Raw genomic sequence first — 27,861 nt, 5'->3', positions numbered from 1 at the left:
TAGGAGTAAACTGGTGCCATTTTTGGAATCGGCAGGTTCAATAGACCCAGAGACAGATCTAACAAAACGGACCAGTGTTATTTTTCCATAAGCAAAAGTCCGAGGAGACTAGACGGCTAAGTCCAACAATCTGTTCCGAGAAGCACAAGGTCATTTAGCGGCGTCGCGTTCCAAAGTCTAAATCTCCACTACGACGTTCTCTACGATCGACTGCCTCGCGCCCTTCAGGTGTTCTCCAAGCAGTGCCCCAGCACTTTCTCCGACGCTGATTGGCGCAACCGGGGAAGGACGAACTATCCCCCCCTTCCTAATACGGCAAAAATAAAGCCAAGCCCAGCGCGCCCTCGTCTCCTAAGCGTACCAGATACTAGCCCGCCTCTTCGGTTGCCTTTGACGCGCGCGCGAGACGCTGACGTTCGCACCCTGCCCTTGCACTCGTGTTCCGGCACGCGCCCATACTCCCCGAACCGCCGCAGCCGAGTGTCTCGCGCGCGCGCTGCACAGGCTCCCCTTGCTCTCCTCCTGCTCGCGGACGGCGCAGCGATGCACCTTTGCAGGGCCGCGTGGCGTAAGCTCGTGCCGCTGGCGAGGACCACCTCTGCTCCGCTGCTCAGAAATGGTAAGGGGGGGGGGGGGTACTGTCAGGTTTTTTTGGGTGCGCTTTGCAGGTGACGTTCGGGGCGTGGGAGGGAGTGGCGGAAACGCTGGAATGTGAGCCAGCCTGCCGGTGTAAGTGTCCCTTTCGCCAATGAAGGTCACCTAGCGCTGCAGTGACGAAAGATAGGTTGAGGGTAACGTATGGCCGACGCCCCGCCCCCTTTTAAAAAAAGTCATTTTTATTAAATTTTTTAGATATATAAATAGAAGCCACAACAAACCAACAGCCACTAACAAGAGGAAGAGCAGAAACAACCAGGTCTTTCGCGTCATTCCTTCACGAAGACCTACAGAACCCCCCCTCCCCCGCCTCCTTTTAGCTTTCGTTGCAGCAATTCTCTCCTTTTTATCAGCACATGTAAAATAGGAAACGTGAAGTGTTTTCGGGTCGTGTACGTTAGGCTACTTGAAAAGGCAGCGACAAAATAAAGGGTATTAGAACGCATTGGACCCACTCGCCTTTATTTTGTAATATTTTGAAAGGACCAAGTGTAAAAGGCGAAGAAAGCCAAGAATAGACTTAGATTACGCAACGTCCTGACTTCACCTTAGTCTTTTAGCCATCTTAGTATTTCTTCATCTTTCTGCTATTGTGTTACTGTTATAAGTAAGCTAATACTGTAGTTATTTATGATTTTTCAATTAAAATGCAGTTGAAAGCAGGGGGGGGGAAGAAAACTGTTCTTTAAGGTAGAGGTCTGCACGGGGAACGGGAATCCTGCGGGTCCTGTGGAAATCCCCCCTAACCCACGGGATTCCCACGGGGACCCCCCTCTGGCCCACGGGACTCCCACGGGGACCCTCCTCTAGCCAACGGGACTCCCACGGGGATGGAAGGCTTTGGAAGCAGGGTTCGTCCATATAATATAATGGATACGTCAGCCTTAGTAAAAGAGGGGGTTTATAAGTTAATTACCTGAACAGAAAACAAAAAAAAGGTTTCACCAAAGAGATTCCACAAGGAAAACAGCAAAAGAAACTGTGGAATTGATGATCCTGTCAGAAGTAATTGCTGCTTTTTATGGGGACGGGCGGGGATGGAGGTAATTCCTTGCGGGGATGGGTGGAGATGGAGAGGATCCTGGCGGGGAAGGGTGGGATTTCTGTCCCCATGCAACTCTTTACTTTAAAGTAAATTCCACTTTCAGGTCCCTCCCTTGTCGCTTAATATCTGGCTTTCTTACCATAATTCTGGTGGGTTGAAAGTGCATTATAATCCTCACTCCCTTGAGATGGTTTTAATGTTTGGGATCTTCAGTGAACTGTTACCCACCTTCTGACACAGAACAGGAAGAATATCTTAGTGAATCGTCTCTTATTTTTCTGTCTCTGTTAAATTTGCATATGTTAAATTTTCTATTTTTCCCTTTTGTGTGTTACTTAGCGACCCCTTTGCGACCCGATTTTCCTCTTACCCGATTCACTAACCTCTGTCGCAATCATCCTCCAATCCGCGCATGCAAATGAAGGGGAACGGCATTCAAATGTAGGCAGGCAGCGATTCACTAAAAAAATAAAAATGAGGGGCACCAACTGGGACATCAATCCAGAAATAAGCGACTGCTGAGGACCAGTTGCTCAGGTCCTTTCCGACTGCCCTGCCTTCTGCCGCCCTGCTCTCTGACCCGATCTCCTGCTCTCTGCCGCTTTCTGCCCCGACTCTCCTGCCCTTCCCCGCAATGCAAACCTGTGGCTTTAACCTGCGGGTTAAAACCACGGGCTCGAACGTGAAGTTAAAAGAAAAAAAATTTTGCTGCTTTTGTAAGCAGGCACTGGCCATCTACAGGCAAAGAAGATGGTCTGCACATGCTTCAGGATCGCTCACTAAACAGTAAAGCACTTTTTAGACTAGTCAACTCCCTTCTAGACACCGATTCACACAAATGCTCTAGCTCAGAACTCCCGCCCCCCGCAACAATCCTAGCTGACCACTTTGCCAACAAAATCCAAACCTTAAAATCATCTCTTACAACTCCCAACACTGAGACAATATTCAACCTTCCAGCAGTAGACACAACAGGTTCAAGGGCTGACATGACCTGGAGCTCCTTCGAAAGCCCAGACTGGAACCTTTTTCTCAAACTCTTCTCAAAATACGCCAACTCCAACTGCCTGTTAGACAACTGCCCACCCACCATCATTAAATCCGCCCCCCCCCCCCCCAATTCAAAGCCGAACTCTTCAATTGGATCTCACTAAGCCTGTCCACTGGTCTCTTCCCGATTGAACTAGGCCACATTCTCATATCCCCCCGCCTCAAAAACAACAAAGAACCCATCTCCTCTGCTGCCAACTATAGACCCATCGCCAACATACCTCTCTTCCAAAAACTCATGGAAGGCCTCATTAACCATGACCTCATGAACTACCTAGAAAAGTTTAACATCCTTCACGATTCCTAATCCGGCTTCCGCTCAAACCACAGCACAAAAATGGTTCTAGCTGATCTAACAAATTACCTCCTCCACCTATTCTCACTGGGCAAAAGCGCCCTAGTACTCCAATTCGACCTAAGCAACGCTTTCGATCTGGTCGACCACGATATCATGCTACGCTGCCTTGACTCCATCGGCATTTCTGGTCAAGTACTAAACTGGTTCTCAGGCTTCCTAACTAACCGTACTTATCAGGTCCACAGCAACGGAACCTTCTCCCATCAATGGCGTAATTACTGCGGAGTCCCACAAGGCTCCCCACTATCCCCCTCCCATTTCAACATCTACTTGGCCCCTCTGGCTCGGACACTAGCCGACTTAAACCTTAAATCATTCATATAGGCAGATGACATCACCATTATCATCCCCCTAACTTCATTCACTCAACAGACGGAACAACTTACCTCTTCAATCCTCAACAAGTTAGAACTATGGACCTCGCAATTTAAATTAAAATTGAACACCGAAAAAAAAAAAAAATTTTCTGGCAAGCCCTACCCATAAAATAACAAACACTTCCCTGAAACTGAACGGCCTAGATTATCCTATCAACCCCACCATAAAAATACTTGGAGTCATCCTAGATAGATGCTTGACCTTCGAAGACCATACCAATGCCCAGGTCAAAAAATGCTTCTGCACCTTCTGGAAACTTCGCACCATCAAACGCCACTTCGACCACCTCGCCTTTACTGGTCCAATCATTAATCTTAAGCATACTGGACTACTGTAATATCATATACCTAGGAGCCTACAAAAACACCATCAAACGCTTAAGAATAGTGCAAAATGCAGCTGTCTGCCTCATTTTCGGCCTCAAAAAATATGACCACGTTAGCCCCTACTACACTAAACTCCACTGGCTGCCGGTGGAGGCAAGAATCATCTTTAAATTCGCTTGCCAAAACCTTAGCTGGCTCTTCACCAATTTACCTATCTGAGCACCTTGAAATTGCTGGCCCATCTCGTACTCGAAATACCTGCCTGTTCTCCTTTCCCTCCCTGAAGGGCTGCCTTTACAAAAAATTCCTCGACCGATCTCTAGCATTCCAAGCGGGCAAATGGAACAAATGCCTCTCTACTCTCATCTCCATCGGACCGACGGTCGGCTTGGGGGCCCGTTCCAGCGGGGCACCCGACACTGTCTTAGCTCCTCCCCCATTCCAGCAGGGGAGAGCCGAAGGAGGAAGGCTGCAGTCTGGCCATCGGACCAACGGTTGGCTCGGGGGCCCGTTCAAGCTTGACTTCAGTTTTGACTGTTTTGATTTTATTTTCAATTCTTTTTAGTTTATGATATATTTTGTAATCTCACTTATTGTTTTACCACTTATTTTGTTTTATTTTATCATTCAAATTTCATTTAAATTTCTCCAGAATTCTATTGCTTCAACGGTTCTCCCTCTGCATCTATTCTTATCTCCCCTCTTTTTTCAACCTTTCAAAGTCCTTTAGATCATTGTAATCTTATTAGAATGTTTATTTTCTTATTTTTCTCATCTATTCTCTATTTTATTTCTTCATTACTCTACTAATTGTCATTTTTCCAGGTACTTTAGTTAGATTGTGAGCCTTCGGGACAGTAAGGGAATTTCTAAGTACCTATTTTACTTATAATTTTAATGCACCCTATTGTCTATTTTTCTGTAAACCGCTTGGAATCCTAACGGAGTTTAGCGGTATAAAAGAAATAAATTACATTACATCTCCAATTCCCCCCCCTATCAAACATTCAGGAAATTAATCAAAACCTACCTTTTTGACAAATTCCTCTGATCTACCCTCCCTCCTCCTTCCTTCTCCTTCTACCTCGACTCACCCCCAGACTCTTTACCTCCGTATGTAACACTGCCATTTGTATCACCGCTGTATGTAACTTATAGTGAATGTAACTACTCCGAATATACAACCTAGCTGTAAAAATAAATTCACCGTAAAGTCATCATCTAAAATGTAAATGTAACATGACTGAAAATGTATAATCTATTATGTAAATGTAACATTAACGAAATTGTAACTTCGCTATAAATGTACAGTCTCTTCATCTGTTAACTGCATAGAACTTCCATGGTAATGCGGTATACAAGAATAAAGTTATTATTATTATTATTAATCTGTGGCAACTAAAATTCAATGCAAACAAATGCAGAGTAATGCATTTGGGGATTAATAATAGGAAGGAACCGTATATGCTGGGAGGAGATAAGTTGATATGCACGGACGGGGAGAGGGACCTTGGGGTGATAGTGTCCGAAAATCTAAAGGTGAAAAATCAGTGTGACAAGGCAGTGGCTGCTGCCAGAAGGATGCTGGGCTGTATAAAGAGAGGCGTAGTCAGTAGAAGGAAGAAGGTGTTGATGCCCCTGTACAGGTCATTGGTGAGGCCCCACTTGGAGTATTGTGTTCAGTTTTGGAGACCGTATCTGGTGAAAGACTTAAGAAGACTTGAGGCGGTCCAGAGGAGGGCGACGAAAATGATAGGAGGCTTGCGCCAGAAGACGTATGAGGAGAGACTGGAAGCTCTGAATATGTATACCCTAGAGGACAGGGGAGATATGATTCAGACGTTCAAATACTTGAAGGGTATTAACGTAGAACAAAATCTTTTCCAGAGAAAGGAAAATGGTAAAACCAGAGTACATAATTTGAGGTTGAGGGGTGGTAGATTCAGGGGCAATGTTAGGAAATTCTACTTTATGGAGAGGGTAGTGGATGCCTGGAATGCGCTTCCGAGAGAGGTGGTGGAGAGTAAAACTGTGACTGAGTTCAAAGAAGCGTGGGATGAACACAAAGGATCTAGAATCAGAAAATAAGATTAAATATTGAACTAAGGCCAGTACTGGGCAGACTTGCACGGTCTGTGTCTGTATATGGCCGTTTGGTGGAGGATGGGCTGGGGAGGGCTTCAATGGCTGGGAGGGTGTAGATGGGCTGGAGTAAGTCACAGAGATTTTGGCAGTAGGAACCCAAGCACAGTACCGGGTAAAGCTTTGGATTCTTGCCCAGAAATAGCTAAGAAGAAAAAATTTAAAAATTGAAATTGAATCAGGTTGGGCAGACTGGATGGACCATTCGGGTCTTTATCTGTCGTCATCTACTATGTTACTATGTGTGGTTAGAGGGGCATTCCTCTGATCACCTCCATTTAAATACTGACCCATTGTGGATCAGTCAGCCTGCTGCGGATCGGGCATGATCAGCAGGTTAGTGAATCTAGCCCTTTGTCTCCTATTAACCTGCCCTAGAGGCAGTGGTGGTGGATGTTGCTAGAAGAAGAAATCCCTTGTTTGTACGCTTGCATGGATGGTGTCTTCCCCTTTTTTTGCTTTGCGTTTCTAGTGGTTTCATCAGACCTCATTTTGAAAATGACAACTTTTGTTATTCTTTAAAACAATATTTTTCAAGACAGAGGCAATCATAGTATTTTTGACGCTCAGAGTTGATCAAACACCCCAGACCACAAGTGACAGTGGTCTTAGCTAATTTTTAAGGAAGAGCAGTTTTAGATCCTAAAGTGCTGAAGGATAGCCTACAAACTAGTGCTGCCCGATTCAGAGAAAAATGATTCGATTCGATTCACCCTGTTGAATCGATTTTTCAATTTGATTCGATTCACTGTTAATGTCACAGCTTTTTAAGTTTAAACATTTTATTTAACCAAGGCAATATCATACCAAAAATTCCCAGCTTCCATCCCCAGACTCACCAGCTCCCCTGCCGATTCCCAGCTTCCATCCCCAGCCCCCCTGCCGATTTCAGCTTCCAGACCCCAAGACTCACCAGCCCCCCTGCTGATTCTCAGCTCCCATCCCCAGCCCCCCTGCCGATTCAGCTCCCATCCCCAGCCTCCCTGCCAATTTCAGCTTCTATCCCCAGCCCCCAAGACTCACCAGTCCCCCTGCCGATTTCAGCTTCGATCCCTAGCCCCCCTGCCGATTTCAGCTTCCATCCCCAGGCCCCAAGACTCACCAGCCCCCCTGCCGATTTCAGCTTCCATCCCCAGCCCCCCTGCCGATTTCAGCTTCCATCCCCAGCCCTCCTGCCGATTTCAGCTTCTATCCCCAGCCCCCAAGACTCACTAGCCCCCATTCCGATTCATTTACTTACTGGACTGGATATTAAATCGCGGGGAAGAAAGAAGAAATGCGGGGAAAGAACCAGCCAAAAATAGTATTTGCTGTTGCCGAGGTCTGCTGCACGAGGTCCGCTCGCTCGCCAATTGACTCTCCCACGCCTTTCATTTCTTCCGATGTAACTTCCGGTTTCGCAAAACCGGAAGTTACATTAGATGGGTAGAGTCCGGCGGCGTGAAATATCCCGAACTTGTCTTGCAGCTGAATCGGTAAGTCCGGTTTTTAACAAAAACGAACCGATTCGAATCGATTCACCTGATTTAAATCGGTGAAACGATTCAAATCGTGAATCGGGCAGCACGACTACAAACGTCTTCCTAACTGGGACCATGACACCAATAATGCTTCATCACATTCCTTCCTACCAGAACATCTGACCTTTGTCACATGTACAGAACACAGATAAACTCTATGCAAATACAGGACCACAAATTAAAAAGTCCTAATATACACAAACTAAACTAAGATGGCAGACTCTGCATGCAGTACACCACCAGAGAAATAAAAAGAAATGTTTGTTCCTGAACAGTGCAAAATAATGTATAATTAGCAGATATAAATTCTCAAAACTGAGATACTGTAATTACTAAATTGAAAATAAAATAATTTTCTTACCTTTATTTGGTGATTTATATTTTTCTAATCATTTTTTTCCCAGTCTCTGCTTGTACTTCCTTCTGTCTTTTCTCTTAACTCTGTTTCCGAGGGCCTTCTTATCCATTTGCTGTTTTTCTCTTCTTCACTTCTGCCCTACATCCATCTTTATAGAACAAATGCAAAAGTCCTTTCCCGTCACAGTCTTAATTCAGCGTTTTAGAAAAAGATTTTTAACAACTAGTTTTTTAGTGAATTTTTGGTTTAAATGTGCGCATAAAATACTTCAGCAGGGCGCCAAACAGCGATGCGGAGTCGCTGACACAGTTCGTGGGTTCTTAATCACAGCACATTATATCAAGCGCTGCCAGCTTCTATTATGTTACCCTATTCATATAGCTTTATCAGATTTAAAATAGTGTTCAATTCTTTATAAGAACAAATTATAAGATGTCAGGTGTATTTGGAAGGTAAAATGTTATTTATATTGATTGTACTTGATTTGAGTTGTGAAATGAATAAAGTTTTTTGAAAAAAAGAACCCACGCACTATGTCAACAACTCCGCATCACTAAAAAACTAGTTGTGAAAAATCTTTTCTAATCGTCTTGCTAAAGTGGATGACTCATTTGGGAGTCCGTTTATTAAGGTGCGCTATCATTTCTTACGCACAGTCGTACCTGTCCTTTAGGAAGCTGCTGAAAACTGATTTGTTTGGCAAATTTGTAAACTGACATCTTTCCTCTGATGTATTTCCATTTCAATTGTATTTTCACTGATTATACAGTCTTCTTTGTTGTGAACTGCCTAGAACAGTGGTCTCAAACTTGCAGCCCCGGCCCACCAGGTACTATTTTGAGGCCCTCGGTATGTTTTATCTTAATCACAAAAGTAAAATAAAACAGTTTCTTGTTCATACGTCTATTTAGCTATAAATGACAATATTATTATTAAGACTTAGCCAAAAGGAAAGATTTATAAACTATAATGAGTTTTACCTCATTCAAAATTGTCATTTCTTTAATAAAACAATAACTATTTTTTTTTCTGAAGCCCTCCAAGTACCTACAAACTCAAAATGTGGCCCTGCAAAGGGTTTGAGTTTGAGACCACTGATCTAAAACTATGAGGTGTGGCGGTTACAAGAATAAAGTTATTATTATATTCCTACACACATCTTAGCATTTAGCACGCACTAATCTTTTGTGCGTGCTAAACTGGTTTGCGCACCTTAATAAAAGGACCCTTTGTTTTGGATGTAGGGATTTGCAAGCTTTGCACACATAATACTGCCTGTGTTTGAACTATTGGCCTATACAGTGGAACCTTGGTTTACGAGCATAATTCGTTCCAGAAGTATGCTCGTAAACCAAATTGTTTGTATATCAAAGCGAGTTTCCCCATAGGAAGTAAGTGAAACTCGCTTTGATTCGTTCTACCTTCTCCTCCCCCCCCAAGACTACCGATGCTGCTCCATCCCTCCCCCCCGCGATCCGGCATCCCCCCCTGAAAACCGGCATCCTCCCCCTCCCCTGTGATCCTACATCCCCCCCCCCCGAGCACCGCAACTACATCGCTTACCCCGATTGGGCACCAGCACCAATGCACAGGAGGTGCTGGTGCCCGAAGATCCTCCCTCTTCTGGCCTGGGCTGGGCTGGGCAGTGCGACAGAGATCCTCCCTCTTCCCTGTGCTGGGCTGGACTGGGCCTTGAGCATTTGCGCATGCTCAAAGCCTTCTGGTCTTCTTAGATCCTTACTGAATATAGTAGAGGGTGTGTGTAATCGTAGCTTAAAGGGCAAAGAAGTCAAAGAATTACTGTATAAGACTTCTCAGTATGCAAATAAGCAAAATATATATCTGACTTGTAAAATAAGTAAAGTGTTCACATACACTCAGAATTGTGAAATTTGACCAGGAGCGTTGGCTCCTATAGCCAAACCCACCACCCCATCACTGTGTATGACTTATTTTGAAAAAGAGCTTGAAAAGGACATACTGTTCAAGTACTCAACTAATTTTCAATGGCAAAAGAGAGAAAGAAGTTCCCACTTAGCTTTCAACTGTGTCAGCAGGTCCCAACATGGACCATGTTTCGAAATTCTTTCTCAAGGGACCCAGAGGGTGATGTAAACTGCTCAAAATGCCAAGGAAATAAGAGTAGTGTGATACCGACAAAACACCTTGTAATCTGTGAATTAAAATATAAAATGTCACTCACATGTGATTGCACAATAACCATGATTAAAGAGAAATTCTATAATACAACTCTTAAAAAAGCAACACAGGAAAAAGGTAGAAAGGATACTTGCCATATACATAACATAACTTTGCTTCACTGCTTCATTCATATGACGGCTGTAGACAGAAACTGAACACAATACTTCAAGTGGGGCCTCACTTTTTGTCTTTATTGGAAGCTTCTATACCGCTACTAATGACGGAGGAGTCAATTCAAAGTGTTTTTCAAAGATATTTGTAATGGATTATAAATAAAGATTCAGATGGATTCTACTGTGATTGTTGTCGGCCTCCTAGCTGCTAAACACGCACAACCTGTTCCATTAAAAAAAAAAAAAAAATTCCCCCACACAACATGCCCGCTCCCTCCTGCCATTAAAGGAACTCCCTCCCCCTGGCCCCCCAGAAAAGGAGGGAAGGGATGCCCACTCTCACCTGCCCCTCTGCCCCATACCTTAAAAGTTGGGAGCAGGAGGTTCCGAAAAAACCTCCTGCTCCTCCTCCCTCAACAATGACACTGGGCCTTAGCCCCCTCCCCAGTGCAATCGTGGGAGGGGCTTGAAGCATCTGAGTCAATCAGGGACTTCTTAAGGAAGTCATCGAGGGAGTAGGAGCAGGAGGTGTTTTCACTACCTCCTCCCAACTTTTAAGGTACGGGGCATGGGGGTCCTCTGGTGGCACGAGGGAGTGTGCATCCCTCCTGCCTTTTTTTTGGTGGGGGGGGCAGGAAGGAGGGAGTGGACGCCTTCATGGCAGAACGGATTGGGTATCCCTCCTGCCTTTTTGAGGGGGAGGGAGTGCCTTCATGGCAGGAGGGAGTGGGCATCCCTCCCTTTTTTTGGGGGTGGGGGGAGTGGCAGTCTGGTCCTGACCTTCATGGCAGGAGGGATTGGGCATCCTTCCTGCCATTTGTTTTGGGTTGCGTTGAGGGGGTGGCGTCAGTGGGGGACTTTTTAATTTTTTTTAATGGAGCAGATATTTTGCATGTGTAATACATGCAAAATATCTATGGCATTGGGGGGAAAAAACAAACAAACCAAGCAGACCTGTCAGTAACGCAGTTGCACAGGTCTAGCACAATCAGGTTTTACGATCAGTAAAACCATATGCTAAATAGCCAAGCAATGTTAGTAAATCGATTGCTTGGCTATTTTGCATGGGGTTTTACTAATTTGTATGGATCAGATTGGAAAATGGGCGATCACACGCGGTGGGGCTGTTTAGTGCATCAGGTCGGTTATCAGCAATCGTTGCTAAACCTGTGAAAACAGGTATAGTGACGGTCACTGACTTTAGTGCATCCCCCAGCTAGTTTCTTCTCTAATTATCTGGTCACGACAGAGGGGATTAATCAGAGATAACAGTATCTGTAGCAACAGATGGTAGAACTCCTGGCTCTTTTTCACACAATTTTTGTTTTGATGCTTTCTGCAGCTCCCCTTCGGCCAATGTCCTCTAGCAGTGTACCGGGCTCCTCCGGAGAGAGCATGATTTATTATTTGATAGTTGGTGTCAGTGTGGCTGGTGCAGGATCTTATGTAAGTATACATTTTGACAGTAAATTACACTGTATGACCTTTGTTTTTTCTTCCTTCTGTCTTCAACCCAACCCTTGAGACTCACCCAGCCAGGTTTTTAGGATTCCCACAATGAATATGCATGAGAGGAAAGAAAAGCTATTGGAGCTTAAACAAATCAAAATGGAAACCTCAAATCCAGACAGCTAGTGTAGTACGACAAGAGAAATAGAAACTCTCGACTCTTTGGATTCTGTGAGATGGGAAGGAGCATATTGCATTATGCCCACCATTCCCTTTTCTGAAGTCTACAGTAGCATATAAGTTGTGGAAGAGAGAAAGCAACCAAGAAAGGAGCAGTGGGGGAGTCAGTGTTACATGTGATTCTATATTCATATTTTAAAATATCGTGCATGTTGGTTAAAAACAATCACAAACTGAATTTAGCTAATCAATTGATGGAAGTTGGTGGTACCTCTTCATACATGAAGCACAAAGGCCTTCAAGTTCTGAGCAATCATAAATTTGTTTAGTGGTCATGAAACCATAGGCAGCGGAACGCTCTTTTGTTTGTGGGGGGGGCCCAAAAGCTCCGCCCTAAGCCTCGCTCCAGACCTGCCCAAGCTCCTCCCCAGACCTCACTCACATAATAATAGTATTAATTGTAAACACCATTTCTTCCATTCATTTTTCATATACACACAATATAATCTTATTAATGACTAGTATTTTAGCCCATTACATTAACGGGTGCTAGAATATATGTCTGTCTGTCTTTCTTTATTTCTGTCTCTCTCTCCCTCCCGCTGTCTTTCTTTCTGTCTGTCTCTCTCCCTGGCCCCCTTTGTCTGTGTTTTCTTTCTTTGTCTCTCCCTGCCCCTGTGTCTTTCTTCTTTTCTTTCTGTCTCCCTTCCTCTCATTGTCTGTCTTTCTTTCTATCTATCTGTATGTCTCTTTCCCTGCCTCCTATGCAGCAGCATTTCTCTCCCCCCATTTCCCTGTGCAGCAGCCACAGGAGCATTCCCTCCCCCTCCATTTCCCTCCCCCCACACTACTTCCCTGTGCAGCAGCATTTCCCCTACCCACCTTTTCCCTTCCCGCGGTCTGGCCGGCTCCCTTAGTCCCTTTCCGTCCCCACTTCCCTTCCCGCGGTCCCGACAAACCTGCGACTCCAGCAGCATCTGAAGCACTCTACACACGCTGCTTCGGGGCCTTCTACTGCCCTGATTTGCTCTGCCGCGTCTCTGATCAGGGCGCGCAATCGGTGACCCCGCGCAGCCCCCTCCCTCCTTCCTACCTACCTGAATCTATCTATCTATCTCCCTCCCTCCCTTCCCTTTACCTTCGCGGCACGTTTTGAGTAACTTTCACAAGGCCGTCGGAGCCTGTAAGCAGTAGCGTGCGTGTGTGGGCGGAAGCTTCTCTTCTGACTCAACCAGAAGCTGTGTCAGAGGCGAAGCTTCTGCCCACACATGCACGCTACTGCTTGCAGGCTCCGACGGCCTTGTGAAAGTTACTCAAAACGCGCCACAAAGGTAAAGGGAAGGGAGGGAGGGAGATAGATAGATTCAGGTAGGTAGGAAGGAGGGAGGGGGCTGGAAAAGGGGATAGAGGGATATAGAAGATTACTGCACAGGTCCTGGACCTGTTGGGCTACCGCGTGAGCGGACTGCTGGGCATGATGGACCTCGGATCTGACCCAGCAGAGGCATTTCTTATGTTCTTAAAGACAGGACGGGGCACTAAGGACATGGGAAGGAGGCACCGAGGGCACTAAGGACATAGGAATGACAGAGGGAGGGAATAGAAAGGGACAATTCTTGGGCCTGAGTAAAGAAAAAAAGGATACACAGACAGAAGGAAACGCAACCAGAGACTCATGAAATCAATCACCAGACAGCAAAGGTAGGAAAAATGATTTTATTTTCAATTTAGTGATCAAAATGTGTCAGTTTTGAGAATTTATATCTGCTGTCTATATTTTGTACTATATTTATCTATTTTTCTATAGTTACTGAGGTGACTGAGCTTGCGGAGATGGGGCGGAAACAGGGTTTTAAAATTTTAGTCTTAGTAGTTTGCCGGTCCACAAAATAATTATTTTTTATCCCAGGACAAGCAGGCAGCATATTCTTGACTGATGGGTGACGGCACCGACGGAGCCCCGGTACAGACAATTTTAGAGTGATTGCACTCTAAGAACTTAGAAAGTGCTCGAGTGCCTTCCCGCCCGACGAAGGCGCGCGGTCCCCAGTTTCTTAGTTTTTGCGGAGCTAAGAAGATGCGTGTTCCAATTGCTGTTGGAAAAATTTTTCTATTTTTACTCGCCTTCCCGCTCGCGCGTTTGTTTTCCTCGTGAACATTTCACGTTCTTGTTTTCTTTCTTTTGTTTAAAAAAAAAAAAAAGGTCTTTTTTTTTTTTTTACTTTTTTTCGGTCGGCCCCGGTGGGGCCTGTTGGCACCATCGAAGCCTCGGGCTTCGATTTTGCTACAGCCGTTTTTCCCTTCATGCCCCCTTCACCGGGTTTTAAGAAGTGTCAGCGGTGTGCACGTCCTTTTTCCCTCTCCGACCCGCACAAGTAGTGCCTTCAGTGTCTGGGTCCGGACCATAGGGCAGAAACGTGCACCCGCTGTAGTTCTCTTCAAAAGAGAACTCTAAAGAACCGCCAGATTCAGCAGCGGATTCTTTTCGGTGCCGCCATGGAAGTACCCCCGGCATTGACACCGACATCTTCCACCAAATCGGCACCGGTGACTTCGACACCGCAAGATCCATCCTCAGTGTCGCACCCTGTAGGTAAGCCGGCTAAGAAGCCATCCCCTACTGTCCTTGGCCCGCCAGTCGAGCAAGCAGTGAGCCAAGTCCTGCAGACTGCGCGCCGGCCCCGCAAACGCTCCGCTCCCATAGAAGTTACTGCCTCTTCATCGGCATCGACTTCGCCTGAGTGTCGAGCTGCACCGCAGGTACCGAGCAAGAAAAAAGCGGTACCGGTGCCATCGGGATTGTCTTTGGATGAGAGAATAGCATCCATCCTTCAGGTCCAGCTTAAGGAGCAATTGCAACAATTGCTCCCGGCTCTGCTGACTCCGAACCTTCCAGTGTCGGTACCTACTGAGCCTTCGGCGCCGATTGTCGACCAGCCCATGTTATCGGCATCGACGTTATCGGCACCGCACAAATCTGTATCTATGCCTATTCTGTCGGTGGAACCGAAGTCGCTTCGGCGTACTGCTTATTCCGCTTCGGATCTGGTACCGTTCTCTGACACCCGTACCGCTGTACAGTCACCGGGTACGGTGTCGACACGGTCAGGAAAGTCGGTACGCAAAACCAAGCATACCGAATCTTCTACTCCCCTTTCTCAGGGCCGTCTCCCATCGGTATGGGACCCTGATTTGTGGGATGATTCTGATGACCCCCCTCGGTACCGAAGATTATTCATCAGATGAGGATGATCCATCGGTGCAGGATCCTGCTAGTAAGCCACAGCACTCCTCCTTCACCAAGTTTCTTAAGGAGATGTCAGACACCCTTTCAATCCCTTTAGAGTCTGACTCTAAGAAATCCAAGGCATTTCTCGATGCTTTGGATTTTGACCAACCTCCTAAAGAATTTTTAAAGTTACCTCTTCATGACATCTTGAGGGAAACTTTTTACAAAAATTTAGAAACTCCTCTAACCATTCCAGGAGCTCCTAGAAAGCTGGAATCGCTTTATAAAGTGATTCCCATTCCAGGGTTTGACAAACACCAGTTGCCCCATGAATCTCTACTGGTGGAGTCAACCCTCAAAAAAATCTGCTGGCTTTAGTGTGTATGCCTCTGTCCCTCCTGGCAGAGAGGGCAAGGCCATGGATAAATTTGGTAAAAGACTTTACCAAAATGCTATGTTGGCTAACCGTTCAGGTAATTATGGGTTTCACTTCTCCTTCTACCTGAAACATCTAATCCAGCAAGTAGCCTCTTTTCAAAAGTATATTCCTGACCGCAAGCTTCCTGCATTTCAACAATGCACTTCCAGTCTTTTACAACTCAGGAAGTTTATGGTCCGTTCCATCTATGATACTTTTGAACTCACATCCCGAGCCACGGCTATGTCTGTGGCAATGAGGCGATTGGCTTGGCTTCGTGTCTCAGACCTTGATATTAACCACCAGGACCGCCTCGCCAATGCTCCCTGCCTAGGGGATGAGCTGTTTGGAGAGTCTATGGATACCACCACTCAAAAGCTTTCTGCTCATGAGACGAGGTGGGATACTTTATTGAAAAATAAAAAGAAACCTCCTCCTCTTCGTCCTTTTAGACAGCAGGCGGTTTTCTGCTCGTCCAGTTCAGCCTCATCCTCCTCAACCTCAGAGGCAACGGCAACAGCAACAACAGGCTCGCCAACAACAGCCGCCTATCATAAAACCTGTCACTCAGACTAAGCCGACTCAGCCCTTTAGACTCTCTTCTCCAGGGCATTGCCAGTCTTCCTCCCTCCTGTCCTCTTCCACAGCCCATAGGAGGTCGATTAACCATTTTTCACTCTCGATGGGAAGTAATCACCACCGACCAGTGGGTGCTCTCTATCATAGCCCACGGCTACTCCCTCAATTTTCAGACTCCTCCGCCGTTAGGCCTATCAAAAGAGTCTGCTTCCGACAAGTCTCAGTCCCTCCTTCTCGCTCAAGAGGTTCAATCCCTCCTTCTTCTCAATCCCATCGAAGAAGTTCCTCAAGATCAGCGAGGTCAGGGATTTTACTCCAGGTACTTTCTAGTTCCCAAAAAGACCGGAGACCTCAGACCCATCTTAGATCTCAGAGATCTCAACAAATGTTTGGTCAAAGAGAAGTTCAAAATGCTCTCTCTTGCCACCCTCTACCCTCTTCTCACTCAGGGCGACTGGCTATGCTCCCTCGATCTCAAAGAGGCTTACACACATATTCCTATCCATCTGACGTCCAGGCAATATCTGCGCTTTCTCATCAATCAACATCATTATCAGTACAAGGTGCTACCCTTCGGCCTGGCCTCCTCTCCCAGGGTATTCACCAAATGTCTGATTGTGGTAGCGGCCTATCTCCGCTCTCACAACTTTCAAGTCTTCCCTTATCTGGACGACTGGTTGATCAAGGCTCATTCCCCTCAGGCGGTTCTGCTTGCCACCAATCAGACCATTCACTTCCTTCGACTGTTGGGTTTCGAAATCAATCTACCCAAGTCGCACCTCATTCCGACCCAGCGACTTCAATTTATTGGAGCCATTCTGGACACTGTTTTGATGAGGGCGTTTCTTCCATCCAACCGCCTTCAGACCATCCTTCATCTCTGTCGGCAGGTGATTCAACAGATTACCATCTCTGCCAATCACATGATGGTGCTCTTGGGGCACATGGCTTCCACAGTGCATGTCACCCCCTTCGCACGTCTCCATCTGCGTACTCCGCAATGGACTCTAGCGACCCAATGGTCACAAGCGACGGATCCTTGCTCACAGCACATATCTGTGACCTCGTCTCTTCGACAGTCGCTTCTTTGGTGGTTGACATCTTCAAATCTATCCAGAGGTCTACTGTTCCATCTACCTCCTCATCATTTTGTGATCACCACAGACGCCTCCCCTTATGCCTGGGGAGCTCACCTGAACGAATTCCAAACTCAGGGCTTTTGGACTGCCCAGGAAAAGAAATACCACATCAATTTCCTGGAACTCCGAGCAATGTTTTATGCCCTCAAGGCTTTTCAACATCTTCTCTTTCCTCAAGTACTTCTCATTTGCACAGACAATCAAGTTGCAATGTATTACATCAACAAACAGGGAGGGACGGGCTCTCGCCTGTTGTGTCAAGAAGCCCAACGGATTTGGTCTTGGGCGACAGCTCGCCACTTATTCCTGAAGGCTGTCTACATTCAAGGGGAACAGAATTCCTTAGCGGACAATCTCAGCAGAATTCTTCAACCTCACAAATGGACTCTCGACCCTTTGACTCTCCAGTCCATTTTCGCTCAATGGGGCACTCCTCAGATGGACCTTTTTGCAGCTCCTCACAATCATCAGCTGCCCCTGTTTTGCTCCAGACTCTACTCTCCTCACCGTCTGGCACCCGATGCATTTCTCCTGGATTGGACCAATCTCTTCCTATATGCATTTCCTCCTCTACCGCTCATACTGCGGACTTTGTTCAAGCTCAGGAGGGAACGAGCCACCATGATTCTCATTCTCCACGGTGGCCCAGGCAACATTGGTACTCCCTTCTACTTCAACTCAGTTCCAGGTATCCCATACTTCTTCCACTGTTTCCTTCTCTGCTTTCTCAGCATCAGTAGACCCTACTGCATCCCAACCTACAGTCTCTGCACCTGACAGCTTGGTATCTCTCGGGCTGACTTCAGCTCATTCACTCCTTTCTCAGCCTGTCCGCTCTATCATTGATGCTTCCAGGAAACCGGCCACGCTCCAGTGTTATCAGCAGAAGTGGTCTCGGTTTTCTTCTTGGTGCCTCTTACATCACCATAATCCCATGTCTCTAGCAGTGGGACTGGTGTTGGACTATCTTCTTTCCTTATCTGACTCTGGTCTTAAATCTACTTCTATCAGAGTTCATCTTAGTGCCATTGCTGCATTTCATGAGCCTATTCATGGAAAACCCCTCTCGGCTCATCCTTTGGTTTCTAGATTCATGAAGGGCCTTTTCAATGTGAAACCACCTCTCAAGCCCCCTCCTGTGGTCTGGGATCTCAATGTGGTTCTTTCTGCTTTAATGAGACCTTCTTTTGAACCTTTGGCCACAGCGCATTTCAAATTTCTTACTTGGAAAGTGGTCTTCCTTATAGCGCTCACTTCTGCCAGGAGGGTCAGTGAGCTGCATGCTTTAGTGGCCGATCCACCTTTCACTGTTTTTCACCATGATAAGGTGGTTCTCCGTACACACCCCAAATTTCTTCCTAAGGTTGTGTCTGACTTTCATCTTAACCAGTCCATTGTCCTACCTGTATTTTTTCCAAAGCCTCATTCTCATCCAGGTGAACAAGCTTTGCATACCTTGGACTGTAAACGTGCTCTGGCTTACTATCTTGAACGCACTAAGCCTCACAGATCATCTCCTCAACTGTTTTTGTCCTTTGATCCTAACAAGTTGGGTCATCCTGTATCTAAACGCACTCTATCCAATTGGCTTGCAGCTTGCGTTTCTTTCTGTTATGCTCAGTCGGGCCTGACACTGGAAGGTTCTGTCACGGGCCATAAAGTTAGAGCTATGGCAGCTTCTGTAGCTTTCCTCCGCTCCACTTCCATTGAGGAAATCTGCAAGGCTGCTACTTGGTCTTCAGTTCATACTTTTACATCACATTATTGTCTGGATGCTTTCTCCAAACGGGATGGACACTTCGGCCAATCTGTATTACAAAATTTATTTTCCTAATGGCCAACCTTCCCTCCATCCCGCTTTTTGTTAGCTTGGAGGTTACCCATCAGTCAAGAATATGCTGCCTGCTTGTCCTGGGATAAAGCACAGTTACTTACCATAACAGGTGTTATCCAGGGACAGCAGGCAGATATTCTTGCGTCCCTCCCACCTCCCCGGGTTGGCTTCTTAGCTGGCTTATCCTAACTGGGGACCGCGCGCCTTCGTCGGGCGGGAAGGCACTCGCGCACGCGCGGTGCGGCCTAGCTAAAACTTTCTAAGTTCTTAGAGTGCAATCACTCTAAAATTGTCCGTACCAGGGCTCCGTCGGTGCCGTCACCCATCAGTCAAGAATATCTGCCTGCTGTCCCTGGATAACACCTGTTACGGTAAGTAACTGTGCTATTTCTGCCGGTCCACGGGTGTAAAAAGGTTGAAAAACACTAATGTAGAGTATGCCGGCTTTCTTTTTCGCCCAGCCGCATGCGCGGCTGCTCGAGTTGTTCAATCTTCTCCTCTCTTGCAACTTCCTGTTTCCGGTTGCGTCAGAGGAGAATATTGAACAAATGAGCAGCCGCACGTGCGGCTGGGCGAAAAAGAAAGCCGGCATATTCTACATCTAAGGTGAGGTGGAGGGAGGGAGATGGTGGAACGCTGTTTTTGTATCACTGCCTGCCTGCGCTCACGTTCCAGATCCTCCTGCATTTTTAGTGTGCACAATTGACCTGATTTGAGCTATAGGTGAACATGGGGGACACGTCATTGCAAGGAAGGACAAGTCAATTGATTTATTTTATGTTCTGTTTTTACTACAGGGCAGAGGCACTGAAACAGATTCTCAGTGCAGTAGTAGTAGTGGCAGGACTCTCTTCTGTCTTCATGGTGTTTCGCAGTACTGAGGCTTATATGGATGCTGCGGGGACGGTGACGGGGCGGTTAATGGGATGGCAGTGGCGATGACGGGGCGGTGAAAGGGATGACGGTGACGGGGCGGTGAAGGGAACAGTGGTGATGGGGCGGTGCAGAGGATGGTGGGCCGGGGACGGTGCAGTGACGGGGACAGATTTTTTCCTCGTGTCATTCTCTAATGATGTACTTAGTAAAAGATCCCTTTTATATTTAGCTCTTTTTTGGGCAATTTTAAGGTTCTTGGTACTGTAACCTATATCACTGAATTTTTTATATAATGATTTTGATTGTGATTTTAAATCATTATATTTGCTACGAATACGTCTGTAACATAAAAATTGTGGATATGGTATACTGGTTTTACAGCCGCTAGGATGACAGCTTGTTGAGTGTAGTAAAATATTGCAGTTTGTGCTCTTGCAGTGCACTTTGGTGATAAACCCCTTGTGTGTCTGCTCACAGCTATTTAACCATTTGAAAAAAGACAAAAATTCATCAATAGTGCCAGTCCACAAAATAAAAATGTTATCAATGAACCTGTGCCATGAAAATATTTTCTTTTTAAAGGGGGAATTAGATATCCGTTCATTTTCAAATTTGTTCATGAAAATACATTCTATCAATGGTGCAAAAGGACATACAGTTTATCTAGAAAAAGAACAAAGTTTTCTTGCATGGCTAACCTGGTAAGAACCAAATGTGGACATGCACAAGAATGCAAAACTTCTCTGATAACATCTAGCGCTGCTTCCTGGGGAATGGAAGTGTACAAAGAATTAATGTCAAGAGTGTCCATCAAAAACTTATCATTGAACCTGGAAATATCAGCAGTGATATTCAAAAAATGTGTTGTATCTTTAATATATGATGGTTGTGTTTCCACAAATGCGTGCAAAAATTTGTCCACATAAGTGGATAGTGCTTCAAGTAAAGAGCCTCTTGCTGAAATGATAGGGCGGCCATGGGGTTGTTGAAGATTTTAAAGCACCACTGTTTAAAGCTGATTTGGTGATTTTTGAAATTGACATTCTTAATCTTGGTGTAGGATCCAAACAGACTTCTTTATATACCGCAGAATTATTCAACTGCCTCAATGCTTCTGCAATATAATCTGATCTATTTAACAAGACAACTGCACCCCCCCCCCCTTAATCTGCATTCTTTATAATGATGTCAGGATTGTTTCTCAAATTATTCAATGCAGTTCTCTTTGATCTGGATAAATTGTTGTTTTTGAATGAAAATTTGATCTCTTCGACTTCATCTAGAACAGTGGTCTCAAACTCGCGGCCCGGGGGCCACATGCGGCCAGCCAGGTACTATTTTGAGGCCCTTGGTATGTTTTTCATAATCACAAAAGTAAAATAAAACAGTTTCTTGATCATATGTCTCTTTAGCTATAAATTACAATATTATTATCAAGACTTAACTAAAAGGAAAGATTTATAAACTACTAGCTGATGCTCCGGCGTTGCACGGGTATTTAATTATAGCAATAACACTGTAAATGGAATCAAATAAAGATACTTTATAGTGGTGAATGAAATTACTTTTTAACAGCTTTATAAAAAGTACAATATTCAAATTATAATGTGAAATATTTGACAAAATGAATACAATACAACTAACACAAAACTTGATTATAAACAACATTTTTAGTTTCACCTCCAGGAGCAAGAACATATAAATTCTTGGGTGAACCCACCCTTGAGCAAGCAACATAGAATTGTCCATGGGAAAAACAGGGGGATCTTTATGTAATAGTCTGTCCCTGTGATTTGTTGATTGTGATAGAGAAAGCAAGTCTCACTGGAATTTGCAATCTCTTAAACTGAAAAGGAAGATCTGTTGGAATAAGTGGCATCCAAAAGTTCCAGTATTGATTAAAACAACTCAATATGTGGAAACTCAGGTTGAAAAGAAACTCCATGCAGTTGTTTCCCGGTTCAGAATGGAACCTGTGTTCCTAGTTCAGCATATGTGAGTACTCATGTAATGTAATAACATTATGAACTGGGGTGCATGAAGGAAAGTTACAAACACAGTTAGAACATACAAACTCTATATGCATGGTGTCCGTGGTAGAATAGAAACGATGTCCCTAGTGGTTATAGTGTCATAGAAAGTGTTTTATAGTTGGAATTACGGTGAGAATGGCAGATTTTTACATCCTTTCCATTGACATGAATGGGTGAAATCTGATTTTCTGTTTGTAGCTCCGCCCACATGTGTAGGTGGGCAGCGAGACCCCCAGAACATATCACCCCAGGTAGTGAGGGATCTGCATACCAAGTTGCGTTCAAATCGGTCAAGCCGTTTTTGAATTACTGAGAGAATGGCAGCTTTTTACATTTTTTCCATTGACATGAATGGGTGAAATCTGATGTTCTGTTTGTAGATCCGCCCACGTCTGCAGGTGGGCCGCGAGACCCCCAGAACATATCACCCCAGGTAGTGAGGGATCTGCATACCAAGTTTTGTTAAAATCGGTCAAGCCGTTTTTGAATTACTGTGAGGATGGCAGATTTTTACATTTTTTTCCATTGACATGAATGGGTGAAATCTGATTTTCTGTTTGTAGCTCCGCCCACGTGTGCAGGTGGGCCGCGAGACCCCCAGAACATATCACCCCAGGTAGTGAGGGATCTGCATACCAAGTTTCGTTTAAATCGGTCAAGCCGTTTTTGAATTACTGTGAGAATGGCAGCTTGTTACATTTTTTCCATTGACATGAATGGGTGAAATATGATGTTATGTTTGTAGCTCCGGCCACGTGTGCTGGTGAGCCGCGAGACCCCCAGAACATATCACCCCAGGTAGTTGGAATTACTGTGAGAAAGGCAGCTTTTTACATTTTTTCCATTGACATGAATGGGTGAAATCTGATTTTTTGTTTGTAGCTCCGCCCATGTTTGCAGGAGGGCCGCGAGACCCCCAGAACATATCACCCCAGGTAGTGAGGGATCTGCATATCAAGTTTCGTTCAAATCGGGCAAGCCGTTTTTTCGTTGGCAGCTTTTTACATTTTTGCCATTGACATGAATGGGTGAAATCTGATTTTCAGTTTGTAGCTCCACCCATGTGTGCAGGTGGGCAGCGAGACCCCCAGAACATATCACCCCAGGTAGTGAGGGATCTGCATACCAAGTTTCGTTCAAATCGGGCAAGCCGTTTTTGCGTTGGCAGCTTTTTACATTTTTTCCATTGACACGAATGGGTGAAATCTGATTTTCTGTTTGTAGCTCCGCCCACGTGTGCAGGTGGGCCGCGAGACCCCCAGAACATATCACCCCAGGTAGTGAGGGATCAGCATACCAAGTTTCGTTCAAATCGGGTAAGCCGTTTTTGCGTTGGCAGCTTTTTACATTTTTTCCATTGACATGAATGGGTGAAATCTGATTTTCTGTTTGCAGCTCCACCCACGTGTGCAGGAGGGCCGCGAGACCCCCAGAACATATCACCCCAGGTAGTGAGGGATCTGCATACCAAGTTTCGTTCAAATCGGGCAAGCCGTTTTTTCGTTGGCAGCTTTTTACATTTTTGCCATTGACATGAATGGGTGAAATCTGATTTTCAGGTTGTAGCTCCGCCCACGTGTGCAGGTGGGCCGCGAGACCCCCAGAACATATCACCCCAAGTAGTGAGGGATCTGCATACCAAGTTTCGTTCAAATCGGTCAAGCCGTTTTTGCGTGATCGCGGCACATACACACACACACATACATACCTCCGATTTTATATATATATATAGATAAAGAGTTTTATCTCATGCAAAATTGCCATTTCTTGAATAAGACATTAACAATTTTTTTTCTGAGGCCCTCCAAGTACCTACAAAGCCAAAATGTGGCCCTGCAAAGGGTTGAGTTTGAGACCACTGATCTAGAACTACTTGCTTGAAAACAGATAATAGGGCTGGGTGGTATCCAGCTGGATTTGCTTTGAACCACAGAATGCACCAGGAAGGGGCCTAAGGTATGTTCATTGTGAAAATTCTAAAACCCCTTGGGTTTCCCACAGAGCACATTTAGAAGTGGTATGTCCAGAGTCTGTGCTACAGGTGCTGTGACTTGTAGTTAAAGGTGGGAGAAGTTAAGTATGGCTTTGGACATGGGTCTATGAACTGGTTGCAACTTGAAGTATCTTAATGCTCTGTAACGTTTTTCTTATGTTCAGATCTACCGAACTCTCCATAGTGACCGAGCCCGTTATACAGATCGCATCAATTGTATGGAAGAAAGACGGCCGCAATGGAAGGCCAGGCCTCACGGTAAGCCAAAACCGACCTGAATTCTGGATTTGGCCATGCTTCAGTTTCACTGGCTCCCAATAATCTATAATAATAATAATAATTTTTATTTTGTATACCGCCATACCCAGGGAGTTCTAGGCTGTTCACAGCAGGTAGATTCAGTACAAACAGTGCAGTTGACAACAAAAGCGAGCAAAGCAATTATAAAAAAGTAACATTCTGGTTATACGTCTACAATTTAAGTAAAGGGAGCAAAAAAAATACATGCAACATGAACAAAGAGAACATTCTGGTTATACGTCTACAATTTAAGTAAAGGGAGCAAAAAAAATACATGCAACATGAACAAAGAGAACATTCTGGTTATACGTCTACAATTTAAGTAAAGGGAGCAAAAAAAATACATGCAACATGAACAAAGAGAACAAAGTACAATAAGTACAAGGAATAAGGACATGCATAAGTACATGCAGCAGTAAGTACATGCGGCAGAATAATGCAGTAGATACAATAAGTGTGTGCATACAGTTTAAGAGAAGGAGAACTGCATACACGCCATAGGGAAAGAGCCTATAAGTAAAAAGTATGCAAACCATAAGGAGGGAGCCACAGTCTTAGAAGCATGAGAGGGGTAGGTCATGTGGTATGGTTGGAATTCGGACTGTTGAATAGCTGAATTTTAATATGCTTTCTAAAATTGAGATATGAAGAGGCATCAAGTATAGTTTGGGCGAGCCATGAATTTAGTTTAGCTGCTTGAAAGGAGAAGGTTCTTTCGAAGAATCTTTTCAGGTGGCACGATTTTAGTGAGGGAAAAGCGAACAGGTTTATTCTGCGGGAGCTCTTGTTGTTGTGGCTCAGGTGAAGTGAGGGTAAAGATAATCCGGCAACATACCAAATACTGTTTTGTAGCAGATGCATGAGAACTTAAATAGAACTCTGGATTCGAACGGCAGCCAGTGCAGCTTGTGGTAGAAAGAGGTTATGTGTTCCCATTTCTTCAAGCCAAAGATGAGACTTTACTTCAAATGTGCCTGCCTAACATTTAAGATCTTGCATGGCACTTTTCCTCCTTTAATTCCTCTATCCTTGAACTCTGTGAAACCTGATATTACCAGATCTATCCAAAAGCTTCAATTATCTTTCCCCTCGTTAAAAGGCATTATCTGTACTGGAAAATTAGGGAAATCTCTTTACTTTAAAATTGCTGAGCTTTGGAATAACTTTCCTGTCCAGCTGCGTAACTTGGGCTCTTTTCAATTATTTCGAAAACATTTGAAAACGTTGCTATTTTCAAAAATGTAAATTCCGCTGCTCTCTATACAATCACTAATTCTTATTATATTTTCCTTTCTTCAAAACTCTTGTAAACCGTGCCAAGCTCTATCCTTATAGAGAGCTTATACAGTACAGCTTAAGGTTTAATTTAGTAAGTGCATTTTTGGCTGAAACTAAAACTCCCCAGCCTCATGATCATTCTACTGTCATTTGCCTTCTCCCTGGCAGAAAACTTGTCTCCCTGGGCCATCCACCTTCCTGGGCCTACCTTTCAAGTCATGGTGGTTTAGTGCAGTGTTTTTCAACTCGGTCCTGGAGTACCCCCTTGCCAGTCAGGTTTTTGGGATATCCACATTGAATTTGCATAAACTTGATTTGCATACACTGCCTCCATTATATGCAAATTTATTTCATGTATATTCATTGTGGATATCTTGAAAATCTGACTGGCAAGAGGGTACTCCAGGACCGAGTTGACAAACACTGGTCTAGTGGCTTCATGGAATGGAGCGATCCCAAGTTGCTTCTGTCCCTGCTGGGTCTGCAGTCAAAATGGCTGCTGTGACTTCCCATGGTAGCCATTTTGAGATTAGAACCAGCATGGGCAGGTGTGACTGGAGATTGCTTCTGCCCATGCCAGTTCCAATCCCCAGTCACTTCTGCCCATGCCAGTTTCAATCTCAACATGACTGCCACAGAAAGTCATTTTGATTGTACATCCAGTGGGGACAAGAGTGAATTCAGGATTTTATCCCAGGACATGCAGGTAGCATATTCTTACATGTGGGCGACATCATCCACGGAGCCCCTGTACGGAAGATCCAAATGCATCGCCATTTTAAGAACTTTAGAAAGTTTGAGACCGACCGCACCGCGCATGCACGAGTGCCTTCCCGCCCGACATAGGCACGCAGCTCTTCAGTTCATTAAGCCAGCTAAGAAGCCAACCAGGGGAGGTGGGTGGGTTGTGAGAATATCTGCCTACTGTCCCTGGATAACACCTGTTACGGTAAGAAACTGTACTTTATCCCAGGACAAGCAGTTAGCATATTCTCACATGTGGGTGACTTCCAAGCTAACCAAAATGGTATGGTGGGAGTGTTGGCCTTTTAGGAAAATACATTTTATAATACTGTTTGGCCGAAGTGCCCATCCCGTCTAAAAAATGATTCCAGACAGTAATGTGAGGTGAATGTATGAACCGAGGACCAAGTAGCAGCTTTGCATATTTCATCAATAGGAGTAGAGTGGAGAAAAACTACTGAAGCTGCCATAGCTCTCACTTTATTGGCTGTGACCCTACTCTCCAGTAGAGGTCGGAACGGGGATCGCGGGAATCCCCCCTAACCCGCGGGACTCCCACAGGGACCCCCCTCTGGCCCACGGAACTCCCACGGGGATGGAAGGCTTTGGAAGCAGGGTTCGTCCATATAATATAATGGACACATCAGCCTTAGTAAAAGAGGGGGTTTATAAGTTAATTAACTGAACAGAAAACAAAAAAAGGGTTCCACCAAAGAGATTCCATAAGGAAAACAGCAGTGCAAAAACAAAAGAAACTGTAGAATTGATGATCCTGTCAGAAGTAATTGCTGCTTTTTATGGGGACGGGCGGGGATGGAGGTAATTCCTTGCGGGGATGGGTGGGGACGGAGAGGATCCTGACGGGGACGGAGAAGATCCTGGTGGGGACGGGCGGGGATCAGTGGGATTTCTGTCCCTGTGCAACTCTCTACTCTCCAGTTGCAGCCCAGCCTAAGCATAACAGAACGATATGCAGGAAGCCAACCAGTTAGAAATTGTTCTCTTAAAAACAGGATGCCCCAACTTGTTAGAATCAAAAGAGACGAAAAGTTGTGGAGATGATCTGTGTGATTTAGTCCTTTGCAAATAGTAAGCTAATGCTCGTTTGCAGTCCAGAGTATGAAGAGCCATTTCTCCAGGATGAGAAAAAGGCTTGGGAAAAAATACTGGAAGAATAATCGATTGATTGAAATGAAATTCAGTGACAACCTTTTGTAAGAACTTTGGATGATTTCGAAGCACTACCTTGTCGTGGTGAAACACTATAAATGATGGATCCGCTACCAGTGCTTGAAGTTCACTCACTCTTCTGGCAGAAGTGAGAGAAATAAGAGAGACAACTTTCCAAGTAAGGTATTTGAGATGAGCCGTTCCCCGTACTGGGGCTCTGTGGATGACATCACCCACATGTAAGAATATCTACCTGATGTGCCTGGATAACACCTGGTTACGGTAGGTAACAACTATGCAGATCCTGCCTCAAAAAGGCCACTAGACCACCAATGCTTGGAAAGGGAGGGTCTGCAGGTGGTGGAGTTAATGGGTGGCCCAGGAGAACAGGTTATCTGGCAGGGGGGAGATGGGCCTTCTGTGGTGGGAGTGACAGGTTTTGGCTTTGGTTCCATCTAGAGAATGACACGGGGAAAAAACCTGTCCCCGT

At 45.1% G+C, this 27,861-nt stretch overlaps 1 protein-coding gene across 4 annotated transcripts in view; it reads left to right on the top strand.

Moving 5' to 3' along the window:
* The first annotated feature begins 285 nt into the window (after positions 1–285).
* The window catches only part of MGARP (mitochondria localized glutamic acid rich protein), a 47,175-nt gene continuing 19,599 nt past the window's right edge, over positions 286–27,861 (top strand). The window contains exons 1-3 of one of the 4 annotated variants that reach the window (XM_033939320.1): positions 286–619; positions 11,492–11,595; positions 24,044–24,137. In XM_033939320.1, coding sequence (XP_033795211.1) covers positions 544–619; positions 11,492–11,595; positions 24,044–24,137 — 274 coding nt within the window. In that variant the 5' untranslated portion in view covers positions 286–543. Of the gene's footprint in view, positions 620–727; positions 917–969; positions 1,265–11,491; positions 11,596–24,043; positions 24,138–27,861 lie in introns of those variants that run through there. The other 3 variants (XM_033939330.1, XM_033939340.1, XM_033939349.1) reach the window with 3 other exon arrangements.

Source organism: Geotrypetes seraphini, chromosome 1, assembly GCF_902459505.1.
Source record: "Geotrypetes seraphini chromosome 1, aGeoSer1.1, whole genome shotgun sequence".
NCBI lineage: Eukaryota > Metazoa > Chordata > Amphibia > Gymnophiona > Dermophiidae > Geotrypetes > Geotrypetes seraphini.
The sequence above is the reverse complement of the archived record's forward strand: the minus strand, read 5'-3'. Positions and strand labels throughout refer to the sequence as shown.